This window comes from Tasmannia lanceolata, unplaced genomic scaffold, assembly GCF_043159265.1.
Source record: "Tasmannia lanceolata isolate RefF3 unplaced genomic scaffold, GAP_Taslan_0.1 ptg000006l, whole genome shotgun sequence".
In the NCBI taxonomy this organism is placed as follows: Eukaryota; Viridiplantae; Streptophyta; class Magnoliopsida; order Canellales; family Winteraceae; genus Tasmannia; species Tasmannia lanceolata.
Window position 1 is genome coordinate 10,485,229 of NW_027518683.1, and position 13,639 is coordinate 10,498,867.

General features: G+C 41.2%; 1 protein-coding gene across 1 annotated transcript; it reads left to right on the forward strand.

Moving 5' to 3' along the window:
• Positions 1-5,404: 5,404 nt before the first annotated feature.
• On the forward strand, positions 5,405-9,117 carry LOC143879643 (putative alpha,alpha-trehalose-phosphate synthase [UDP-forming] 9). The gene is made up of 3 exons (XM_077382130.1): positions 5,405-7,775; positions 8,020-8,293; positions 8,380-9,117. The coding sequence occupies exons 1-3, from the start codon at positions 5,779-5,781 to the stop codon at positions 8,695-8,697; spliced, it is 2,589 nt and encodes an 862-aa protein (XP_077238245.1). The 5' UTR covers positions 5,405-5,778; the 3' UTR covers positions 8,698-9,117.
• Positions 9,118-13,639: the final 4,522 nt, after the last annotated feature.

Here is a 13,639-nt window from a genome sequence, read left to right on the forward strand (position 1 = left end):
GGAAACAAAGTAACAATACTTCTTGACCAGCCCATGCATAGCTTAGATCACTGTGAATGTGGTGTACCAATGGAACGTAGTTTTGGTCGAGAAGGGTCCATATGATTTTGTTCGACCAAGATGCAGTGGTAGAGGATTGGCTAAGACAGTGTCAGCTCTTTCGGGATAAAAAATTATTTGAAAAATTATTTCACCATAGTTACAAAGTTTCGATTAAGGAATAAATGGCAAGGCAAATGTTTGAGAATTACAAAAAGAAATTGAAAAAAAAGAAAAGATGCGAGTATTGTTCTATTTATTACACACATATCTGCTATATGTACACTTATTTTCTAAGTAACACATAATAAAAACTACAGAAGGATTGTTAAATGCGCAGAGTACTATTTGAGTTCAACTTTTAGTCGTGTCTTTTCATTAGTTTTGAATTTTTCATAAAATTAGCATTTTATTAGGAAGAAATCGGGTTTAATTAAAAAAAATTGTGCTTAGTTTGAGAAGAAAATTAATTTTTAATAATTTTGGATTTTTTAAAGTTTAAACCTAAGTACAAAAGAATTGGGATTTTTTTTTTGGGGAAAATTACATTTACACCCCCTCTAGTTTCTGACATATCCACTTCCACCCCTATAGTTTAAAACGTGACAAATACACCCCTGTAGTTTCAATTTGTTTAAGGTAGGCCCCCTCAATTGAAGGTTCGTCCATAAATTGAAGGGTTAGGATGATCCGATGGAGCTGATTTTTTGAGCACATCCTATCTATGTCAGGGCCCATCAAATGAACGCTTTGGATCATCCAAACAATGTGGGCCCATACCCGAATCCAAACACTACAAAAAAATCATCCAAATAATGTGGGCCCACATTGTTTTAAGTTGCAACTTGCAACTCTGTTATTAATTTTGTTTTCGAATGGCAAAGGTTGTAGAAGCCACTCTCTCTTTCTAGAGGCTTCCTTTTGGTGAGGAAACACTAGAGAGGGGAGCATGGATGACTGGAGGCTATAAAAAATCCCACTGCGTGGATGTAAAGTAAAAACAGTGATGGAATATTATTTTTTTCCACATTGAAACGAATATTCCATGGAAAAACAATTCAGGTAAATGAAGACTCGTTTGGAATCCAAGAGAAAAGGATCCAAGTTGAATTTCCCTTCATGCAAATGGAAGTATTGGGCGGCTATTGACTAGATTTGGCCCTAGGAAGATCTCACGAGGCACTATTATTTATGCTGACCTTTGGCCGATCCAGACCGTCCATTTATTAAGGTCCGTATACCACGGGAATTGGATCATATTAAACAAAGGTGGGGCCTACTATGTAAATGTGACGCACCTTTTTTTTAGTACAACGTGGTGAAGCAATAAGCATTAGCCATTTGGTCCCTATTCCACGGTGCTTATTCAATGCATCACGGATCTTATCTTCAAGGGAAGATATATTTGGGCCCTTCTCACTCCCATCCACTTGCTCCACATTGGAAAGTTGTTTGAAAGTACCACCGAGTATACACTACTTAACCTCAGTATCCAAGTATAAAGTTTATTGATATCATCCCTCTAAATTAACCACACTCACTTCATTATCCTCTAAATCGTGGAAATAGAAATTTTTCCCTAGAAAGAATATTTAGGAATATTCCCAACATGTCTGCCAGTACCTCAATATATCAGTCCACACACACACCGGTATCAACTGCCTTTTGACACATCAATATATCAGAAATATTTGAGAATATACCCGACACATCTGCCGATATATCGGTGTCGGAGGGGGTCTGATACCACCAATATATAAATATCTTCAAGCATGGGTGATATGTTAGTGGTTTATGTCCTACACCATACCCAAAGATGCCACGAAGCGGAAAGAGAAGAGCGTGATTAAGATATTCACAGCTCCTCAAAAGCAGAATAGGATGGTGACATTTCTTCAATCTCCATTGAAGGCGATTGAGCCCACTCATCAACAGAAGGTTATTTTCAATAAAAGGTGGTACCAAGGACGGAGATTCGATCTCCTATCAATCCAATCCATGGAACCGATAAAAGTGGAGGAGTTGTGATTGCTCTATCAACATACTTTCCCTGTTATTTCAGCGAGGATTTGATATTTACACTCCCTTATTGTTCAAGTGCCCACAAAGGCCAAAACCCCTTTAGATGCCTAGTATGAACTCAACCATTCAAAGACATCATGACCGGGAAAAAAGATGGCCAATAAAAAAAAGTGCAGTTTATATTTAATATACGTATGTATATGGTGGGAAAACTTGGGGGGTCCCGAAGGTATTTAAAACCTTATAAAGGTAAAGTATGTTATAATTATTAAATACCTAATTGTGCTCATCTTTTACACGTAAAGGTAGTCAATGCAGAGAACCCAATCACGTTTTCATGCCTTGTCCATTCAGGAGGGTTGATTTTTCAAAACCTCACTGGAAAACGTAGCTATCTCTCTCAGTCGTCTCACGATGCCTCTTTTGTTGAATTTGTCCTTTTATTTTTTTTCATTTCATTTCGCTTCTTGAAATCAATTGGTTTTAAATGCCACAACTAATCACCTAACTGTATAATTGTATATAGAGGCCGACTATGTGGGCACAACATCACCATCATTCGTATTGATCAATTTTGGGGCACCGAAAGAGGATATGTTATGTGTAATCGAGACAGTTGATCTCGTACACCACTCACATGCTCTTCATCACATGCCAAATGAAAAACCGTTTCAAAAGAAAAAAACCCATTCGATCTGTTGGGACCCGTGTAGAACTCACCTTTAAAAGCTAGCCGTTAAGTGGAGGGTGCCCATTCACATATAAGCCCATCCACATCTGATGCGGAATCTTTGCTTTCACGTGGAACCCCCAACAATTTCCCCCTCCATGGGGAAGCTACGTGGACAATCTCACCCCCTCCATGCAGCAAGAATGAGACCTTCCCCGAGGGATTTTTCTATCATAAGAGGCATACCGAGGCTACTGAGATCATCCCCGTGTAGTGGCGGAGCCAGGATCTATACATAAGGGGGACAGGCTTCAAATTTTGAAGGGGGCTAGGCCCAATTGAGTTGGGCCTATCAAGGAGTTTGGCCCAACTCAAGAGGGACACCTACCCCTTTATAGTACATGTAGCTCCGCCCCTGTCCCCGTGGGATTTTTCCGTTCTCGGAGGGACATCCATGGTCACTACGGCCCGGCTCTGATACCACTTAATACCTCATCTGAAAGCAACTATCATAGCATTCTTTTGTAGCTCATTAACTTCGACAATTTCACTCTGATAACACCTATTGAGACCTGGGCAAAACTCACCCTTAAAAGGTAGCCCATTAAGGGAAAGGTGCCCATTCCCATATAAGCCCATCCACATCCTATCAATCTTCGGATGTAGTATCTTTGCTTTCAGGTGGAACCCCAAACACGATCGAGGTGGAGCAATGTCTCAGATCCATGATCACCATTTGGATCAAAAGATCAGATCAAGTCTACATTATGAAGGTGGGCCCAAAAAATGGCTGTTAGGAACTAGCCTAACAATGCCAATCTTTTACGCCATTATTTTCCCATAAGGGGTCTGTCATTGTTCAAAGAGGGGGACACGCGATCCACTATTCATTGAGGCCCAACCTAACACCATCAAAATCTAATCTAAAGGATTAGGTTAGGTTTTCAAATTATAAATTGTGTACTGTTGCTCCGATACTTTTTTTCCTTAAAAACTCAATTAAAATAAGCTAATTAGGGTGCGGTTAATACTTAACACAAGCAAATTATTTAAGTGGAAGAAAAAGAAGAGTGGTTACCTAAGGCTGATGAGTAGCAAGGTATATTGTCTGTGGTCTTTAGGTATTGTTGCATATCTAGAAGGCAATACCTTGTCCTACCGAAAAGACATTATATTTTTATCCCGTAGTGTGTATTTATTAACATTGATTTGTTGGATAATGGGCCCTATCTTATCTTAACAGGGAACACACAGCGAGAATATTGAAAGAGAAGAAAGCGGAATATTCCTTTCTATAAATTGCAAGCATATCTAGACTAGAGTCTAGAGCCCTTTCCCCTACGAAACAAAACACCTTTTTAAAGATGGTGCTAATCCGTTTTCTAGAAGCTATCTTTGGTGGGGCCCTCTGGTACATTAAGATATTTCTTTAAAAAAATTAGGACCGTTGGATTATCTAACCTCCACAGATAAACTTCAAATCCCTAACGAGTTGAGACTTTTTTTTGGTAAAGTTTAAGCGGTGGATTTTAGTCTAGCATTATCCATTTATCCCCGTATGTATGATGTATGTATTTTTTTTATCGGTATTGACGTGGGGCCCATACGGAGGTTACCAGAAATTCGTATTTTGAAGCAGTGGACCGACGAAGTAACGTGTGCGCTCACAACCTGGGACCCACAGAGAGGAAATTTTCGGATAGGGGATACTGACATTTAGAGGGTCAAACCGAAGCCGTGCATGCCACGTCATCATGCACACGTCAGCGGTGGGAGATGGGAAATAAATAGAATAGCCACGTCGGCAGTCAAAAGCCGGCCTTGATATTTTAAATCTTAAATCGTCCAACCATAGATAGCCACGTCTCTGGTAGAACCCAGATGAATGCCGCGTGTCCCTAATGAAGCGTGGACGGTTCGCAGAGGGCGTTGGGTTTTAAATTGAAAGAGTCTTATCTTGGTGGAGGGTAAAATGGATCGTTATCTCAAAAGCACGTGCCAGCTGGAGCTTATCCACGAGCGTGACCGGGTGCGTGCTTTTTACAGCTGTAATGAAACGCTAAATGGTCACCGACACGTGGCAACGAGCGTGCCGTTTTTAAAAGATTTCGGAGAAGAGATATCCCCGTTTCTAGAAGTACAGTAATTTTTAGATTTATAACGATCCTACGGATAACGGATTCATCCAAAAATACAATATTAATGCCAAAATGGGAGAATAATCTATTTTAACAAATGGACCCACGAAAAAGACAGGTGGGTCATCACAACCGTTCATACTGTGGGCCCTACCATAAAAAGGTCAAAGTCCTACAAATTGCTCCAATCAAACAATCTCAATCCTTCAATAAAATCCAATCTTCTATTGTGTGTGGGCCCAATTGGATTACGTCGAGATACTGAAAAAGGCACGCACTAATCAGACTATCTCAGATTCTCAATCCCTCCACAAACCCAATCTTTTCTTTTGATATTTTGTGTCATTTTTTCATAATGTGTGGGCCCCGTAAGGATTACGTCGTGATAAAAAACCGACTCCAATTTAGGGAGATATTAGATCTGATTTAAAATCTTTTAAACTTAGAAACAGAAATCTCGTGCGCATATTACGTGACCGGATATAACAGGTTAAACATGGATAAGAAACACGGTATAAAGGGTTATTTTCAGTTTCTGGTGCTCATATTTCAGAAGAAGCCCTCTCGTAGATAGATAGAGAGAGATTCGAGTTGTTTAAGAGTTGAAGAAAAGAGAAGCAAGGGAACGTTAGAAAGGATCCGTTCAACGTACGATGATTTCCTCCGCCCTTTGTCTCCCCTTATCTACAGGTCTGTAATCATTTCTCCTCATTCATATACCAAACAGGCAAACAGAAGAGAAGAATAAAATGATTTCTCTCTCTCTTCCTATTCCTCTTCCTTCTCTTAAATTCATGTTGATCGTCTGCAACACACATAGATAAAATAAAAAAACACAATAAACCCACCAAACCCACACCCTAAAATTGAGAAAAGGCGTGAAAATCAAAACCCTTAGTTTGTTCAAAGATGATGTCTCGATCGTGTGCAAATCTGTTAGATTTGGTCTCCGGTGAGGATTTCCCCAATCTGGGCCGGACCATAAACCGTCTCCCTAGAGTCATGACCGTACCCGGAATCATATCCGATTTTGAAAACGACGATTCTCGCAGTGATGAATCGGACGAAGTTGTCTCGTCTGTTGCCCTAGAGAGACGGATAATCGTCTCCAACCAGCTCCCTCTCCGGGCCCACCGCGAACCCTCCGGCGCCACCTGGCGTTTCGAGTGGGACCAAGACGCCCTCGTCCTTCAGCTCAAGGATGGATTTCCCTCTGATGTAGAAGCCATCTACGTTGGTTGCCTGAAAGCTGACGTGGACCTCTCACAGCAGGACGAGATTGCACAACTCCTTTACGAGAAATTCCGTTGTGTCCCCACCTTCCTCCCTGCTGAAATTCAGAACAAATTCTACCATGGATTTTGTAAACACCACCTTTGGCCTCTCTTCCACTACATGCTCCCTCTTTCCCCCAATCATGGCGCCCGTTTTGATAGATCGATGTGGCAGGCTTATGTGTCTGCGAATAAGATCTTCGCGGATAAGGTTATGGAGGTCATAAACCCTGATGAGGATTATGTTTGGATCCATGATTATCATTTGATGGTATTGCCCTCGTTCTTACGGAAACGATCCAATCGGGTTAAGCTCGGATTCTTCTTGCACAGCCCTTTCCCGTCGTCGGAGATCTATAGAACGTTACCCGTGCGTGATGAGATCCTCCGAGCTCTGTTGAATTCGGATCTTATTGGTTTCCATACTTTCGATTACGCGCGACATTTTCTTTCATGTTGTAGTAGGATGCTAGGTTTGGATTATGAATCGAAAAGAGGTTATATTGGGCTTGAGTATTATGGTAGAACTGTGAGCATTAAGATTCTCCCTGCTGGAATCCATATGGGTCAGTTGAAATCTGTGCTCTCGCTTTCTGATACTGCGACCAAGGTTCGAGAGCTGAAAGAGCAGTTTGAGGGGAAGACTGTGTTGTTGGGTGTTGATGACATGGATTTGTTTAAGGGGATTAGTTTGAAGTTTCTTGCACTTGGGCAGCTTCTAGAACAGCATCCAGAATTGAAAGGGAAAGTGGTTTTGGTGCAGATTGCTAATCCGGCGAGGAGCCGTGGTCAGGATGCGCAGGAGGTTCAGAATGAAACCAATGTTGTGGCTGCAAAGATCAATGAGATGTATGGGTATGCTGGTTATGAGCCAATTATCCTCATCAATGGCCCAGTTTCGACCCTTGACAAGGTTGCTTACTATACCATCTCTGAATGTTGCGTGGTGAATGCGGTGAGGGATGGGATGAATTTGATCTCTTACAAGTATACAGTCTGTAGGCAAGGAACACCTGCGTTGGATATGGCTTTGGGTATCGATACCAATGCGTCCCCGAGAAAGAGCATTATTGTTGTATCTGAATTCATTGGCTGCTCTCCATCTCTCAGTGGAGCTATCAGGGTCAATCCATGGAATATCGATGCAGTGTCTGATGCCATGAATCTGGCCATCACTATGCCAGAGGCAGAGAAGCAGTTGAGACATGAGAAGCACTATAAATATATTAGTTCTCATGATGTTGCTTACTGGGCTCAGAGTTTCTACCAGGATCTGGAGAGAGCTTGCAGAGATCATTTCCACAGAAGGTGTTGGGGCATTGGATTTGGTTTGGGTTTCAGGGTTGTTGCTTTGGGTCCAAATTTCAGGAAAATATCAGTTGAGCACATTGCCCCCGCATACAAGGCGGCAAATAGCAGAGTGATTTTACTGGATTACGATGGTACTGTGATGCCGCAAGCTTCCATCAACAAAACCCCCAGCAGTGAGGTTATTTCTATTTTGAATAGCTTATGTGGGGATCCTAAGAATATTGTTTTTATCGTCAGTGGTAGAGGGAAAGAGTCTTTAAGTATGTGGTTTTCCCCTTGCAAGAATTTGGGAATTTCAGCGGAGCATGGCTACTTCACGAGGTATTGAGCTTATGTACATGTTGACAGACTTATTGTTTCATTCTCTGCTTCATCATTTGTAGCTTATTTTCGTTTCCCTGCTGAGTTATATGTATTTTTTATTCATTGCAGTAATCTTTTGATTATATGCATCTTTGATTGATCCGTGGTAGTAGTCTACTCATTATATGTATCTTTAATAGATTCATACTGTTGTTCTGGTTGTATGCATTTTTGGTTGATAAACGTGGTGCTTCTGTTGTAGGTGGAATAGCGATTCTCCATGGGAATCCTGTTTGCTAGCCACAGATTTTGAATGGAAAAATATAGCTGAACCTGTAATGAAACTCTACACAGAGACAACCGATGGGTCTTATATTGAGCACAAAGAAAGTGCACTGGTTTGGCACCATCAAGAAGCTGACCCAGATTTTGGATCATGCCAGGCTAAGGAACTTCTCGATCACCTAGAGAACGTGCTTGCTAACGAGCCCGTGGTTGTAAAAAGGGGTCAGCATATAGTGGAAGTGAAACCACAGGTGAAGTAATTGCCTTTTCCTCTCATCCCAGTGTTAAATGGTCTAGCAGTGTGGCTTATAATTGAAATCTTGCTGACTACATGCAGGGCATAAGCAAAGGTATAGTTGTAGAAAACGTGATCTCCACCACATTGAGTAGGGGAAAGCCTCCGGATTTTGTGTTGTGCATTGGGGATGACAGGTCGGATGAAGACATGTTTGAGAGCCTCGCAAGTGCTGTTACCAACCCATCCATGCCCGCAATAGCTGAAGTTTTTGCTTGCACTGTCGGTCAGAAGCCGAGCAAGGCAAAATACTTCCTCGATGATACTGTTGACGTTATAAAATTGCTTCAAGGGCTGGCCTCTGCCTCGGTCCAACCACCAAAATCTGTTCATCAAGTGTCATTTGAAGGCTATCTTTGAACTATACTGAAGACTCTCATCCTCTTGCCTTTGAGACCTCGCATACAAATATGACTTTACAAGTTGATATCTGGTTCCTTTGAAGGTCTAGGGGATATGGGGTCTTAAATTTGGAGATGAAAGTCCCTTTGCCAATGTCATTCCGAACTGAGAGCACATGAAGTCAGTTAAACAAGAATCAAAGCCAATTTGTACATGTGAAACTGCCTGCATCTACAGGTCATACAAGATACAATACTCAAAAAATTGCCCCTCATTCTAGTTTTTTTTGTTTGATAGCTTGTGACTTTGATGGAGATTCAATGCAGATTCAGCAATGCAGTAGATTTTCTACACTGATACCAGTTGAAGGTCCTTTTTTGATTGGCTGTCTTCTTTATAAAAAGGAAAATAATCATCTCTGAATCAGATTACTTTGAATGTACATATCTCAGTACTTTCAGCTTCTTGTTTTCAATTTCTTTTTAGAACATTTGTGGAAATTACTGATGAATCAACTCTCTCTCTCTCTCGTTGAGTTGCACAGTTCAACCACTGCCTCCTGCAGGAACAAAACTATTGCCATATATTATTATTGATTAATGGTTTTTTAATAGGGCGCTGATATCTCCCCCCCCCCCCGCCCGACGGTCTCTGTGAGAGTGGCTCGCTGCTTTAGGATAAATTCACCCCTTTAAAACCTAACGAATAGAGTCGGGGGTTTATCCATCAGGGGCGCGGATATCATTTCCCTTTTGAATATTCTATATCAGGAGATTATTCCATAGTGGGGCCCACTTGTATGGCACCTCGTGTGGACTTAAGACCACCTTTGAACAGGTTATGGGCAGATTCAATGTTGTTGGAAGTGGGTTGGTGGGAAGGAATAGGTGGTCTAAGGCGTCTTTGGATGCCCCCAAAATTGGTCCTTATCTACTAAAATGATTCATTTATTTAATCTTATTTGCAAGTGGAACATTTTGGCCTCTTTGGAAGTATATTTGTTTATCCCATCCTAGAATAAGTTGGGAGAAGGCACCGCTTTAGATTTTCATATAATAATATCCTCCCATCCACCTTCCCTGCTTACTGCCGTTGCAATTCTCCAGGGACAGTTATCCCTGTGCCCAATAAACCCACTAGGAAAGCTATCTCCACCTGGCAGGCTAACATTGAGAACGTGGGGATAGCATTTCTATTTGATTACGAGTGACACCAGATGTTCACGTTGTACTCTCCAAATAATCAACTCACTGGATGGTTGGGATTGTTGTACGAATGCACTGATATTTTGTTTTGATTTTTCTAACAAAGGCATTTTGTCGGTATTTCGACTAATCTGGGTCCAGATTTAACCCTAATTTTCTTGATTATAATAATTATGTAAGGGAGATGATATTTTCACCCCCTCAGCAGTACGCATTCACCCCCCTTATAGCGTGAACAATGGGCAACTTAAACGATTTTTGACGTAGAATCATGTTAAAGCAAGGACGATGCCTTTTTGGAACATTAATTCGGATCCATGTGTTGGTGTGGGAGGGGGGGGCAATTGCCCCCCTGAAAAATCTGAAAAAAATCTAAATAGCAAAAATGCCCTTTGCCCCCTTCAATTTCCTAATTTTCGTGAAGGTGGGCAAATGTCTTTACGTTAATTGTATACCCTTTTTGGTCCAAAAGCCATTTGTGGCTATTTTTCCTTTCCAAAATAGCAAGATTTTAGGGATTTGTTTCCAATATTTTAGCAATTCTCTCTCTCTCTCTCTCTCTCTCTCTCTCTCTCACACACACACACACACACAGGAACAAAAAGATACTAAAGGGTTGGGACACACAATCAGTTCTCAAAATCCAGAACAAACAGCCCCTCTCTTTCTCTCCACCCCAAGTCTCAGGCAAATTGCATACAAATTACTAAATTAGAATCTTAAGTTGTTTATGAGTTTTTATTTCTCTTCTTTTAAGTCTTAAGCAAGTCAACTCTCAAGGTATGTAACACTCGTGTATACCAGATGAACTAGTAGATAGTAGACTAATTTTGCTAGTTTGTTAAATCTAATTATTTTGTGGTTTGTAATGACGCAGCATTAATTCAATAACTATGGACTAAATTGGTTAGCTGAATCTAATTTGTTAAGCTCTTAATAGAATCGAATCAGTCAGCCATTATTTTAGTGAGTTGTTATATGATGCTTGTACAGATTTTCCCATGGGCATGATCGAGTTTGATGATCAGATTGGCGAACACAAGTTTCTCTATATGTTTGTCCCTACTTACTTGGATGATTGGCTCTTGATGGATTTTAAGCATTGATCACATTAATGTTCAATGGACAATATTAAATCTCTTAGAGACTGAGATCGTTCTCGGGGATGAAATCAGAAAGAACGGTTGGTTTCGGAACAATGGCTGGAACTACAGAGCTGCTCGATGAAGACCCGCCCTAGATTGGCACACCAACCTCCTTATCCACGGAACTATGCACGATGCCTTTTTCCAGATGGATATGAGTTCCCGACTTTTACATATTTTATGGTACTGGTAATGCCAAAGGACACTTGCGGCGCTTTGTTTGCCCATGTAGGATAACATAGTTTAGGAATCCATGGTTACTGGTCCAATTTCCATTTTTTGATAAAAATGACCCTTCATCCACTGTTCTACCCTTACCTATTGAAGATCACACCGAGTTTTCAGCCTTTCCCTCTCCCATTGATACCACATCTTCACCCTTGACCACCCCGGCCTCCACCACGGCGTTCTACTCGCACTTCCAAATCCCCTTCTTACCTTATGGACTATCATCATGGTTTGGCCGTGCAACCTCTCCCTAATTCAACACATCCATGCAGGACACACATCAAAAATAGAAATAGCATAAAGAACAGAAAGAAGGAAGAGAGAATATGGAGGTGTGGTCGACAGCATCCTTGCGCTTTCTGTTTGCGCAGTAGTGTTGGTATAGTTCGATAGAAAGAAAGCTCGCATTCCTTATTAAGATGTTGGAAGGAAGGAGAGGCAAATCCCTTATGATACACCAGATCCGGCTCGGTTATTGATAGAGTGAATAGATCCGCCATTTCTTGAAATATCTCTTCTTATTCAAAATCGTGGTCTAACGTGTATCCTCCTTTGTTCCGGTCATGGAATAGATGAAATAAATCAAAAAATGGATTTTTGGCCAAATGCCAATCCTTTGTTTTTTAAGGAGAAAAAGAGTTTAGTTTCGAGAATGCTATTTTCTCATTTCTTTCTCGTAGCAAGAAGACACTAAGACGCACCCACTACACACCACACACTCAGACGACTAGCGTGGTCCTTCCCCATTGAAGAGCCACGACCTTCCTTCTGGCTTTAAGGGATATTGCAGTCAGTTAATGATTTCATTTTATGATAGGTAAGGAAGACGCCACATATGGAAAGGGACAGGCCCGACAAAGAGATGGTCTCATTGGTCTTGCCCGTCTGATACTTGGTTAACTCATTCATCTTGATGTTCCCACTGATACCTAATCGATAACGAACCTGAATGGCTTTTTTATGTCTAATTCCATCTATTTTTGTTGAGGCAATTCTGACTTGTTCATCAGGAACTGATCTAGCTCCTGAGATATATGACATTCTTGATCCTTCCTATTCCTGGTCTTCTCGGCTGGAATCTAAAATGGTTGTCTCCCTCTACTCTGTTACGTGCAAGCGTAACGGATGGCATATTAGGCCGATTACCCAAAAGATAAATATCTTTATGTGGTGTTTTCCCCTCTCTCTTTCCTATTTTGAGTTAGAAAATATAAGAAAGGAAGGATGACCACAAGAAGTGTGTGTTTGGTTTGCTTCGAGGGAAACCAGTACCTCCAAAAAGTTAGACGGTGCCAAGAGAAAGAAATTCCATTCATATTCCTTCTTGCTCTACAACATTCCCACTTTATAGAAGATAACTGAAATAAGCCTAAAAACTAGCAAAAGATAGAATAACTACCTAACACTAACATTGTGGGGATATAGGATTTATCCACGTTCTAACCACTTTGACTGTTCAACAACTTTATTGACACCTGGATTGAGCACGTAACATACTCCCTGTAGAGTCTTGAGTGAAGTTCACTTGCTGTTGTTCAAGCTCCGCTCGTTGCCTACTCCACGAGTCACCACAGCTTCGCCTACGCTACTTGTATATAGACAATAATAGTGCCAAAAGTCTTCCCTTCGCATAGCTCATTGAACCTTCCAATCTTTATTTACCTGATTGAGAGGGATTTTAAAAAGCACAGCACGGAATTAGATGAGTCATCATCGGCCCTGCCATGGCTTCTGTATCCACTTCTGAACCGGACACATATAGTGAGTGCATTGAATCACAGGTCAACGGAATGGGAAGAAGAGGGTCAGCCAAACAGCAGTCCACTTTGTTTGTACATTTGCTGTGCTGAAGCAGACCAATCAAGCATTTGAGAAAAAGGTAAGATTATTACCTTAATTGTGACCTTGAGGGGGTATACAACGAAAGAATGTCCAGACAAAGCTTGACTGTGTCTGGATGAGTGATCCAGGTTCTGAACATGTTCAAAATAAGCTAGCCTGTGTTCTTCATTCTCAAAATCGAGTACAGTGGAAACAAAAGAAAGAGCAGAGTTAGCTAACCCCTTTTCCAACTGAAAGATCTGACTTCGCTAACCATTCGAGAGGGAGAATCATGGAATATAACACCCAATGGGAGTGGGACACCTATAACTGGCTTGCCTATCACTCAGAGGTGTCAGTGCCAACAAAGCCTTACTTCTCTTTAGGTAACCACTCTATACAAGTCTGGAGCTATGTCTGAAAGTATATTAATGTAGGCACGCTTAGCTCTTGGTAGGTCAGGAGCAGAGGTTGTAGTATAGCAGTCAAAAATCCAACTTCTGAAAGGGGATATCCGGTTCACTTTTATAGGTTTTCCTAATAAAAAAGAGGGCTGAACTA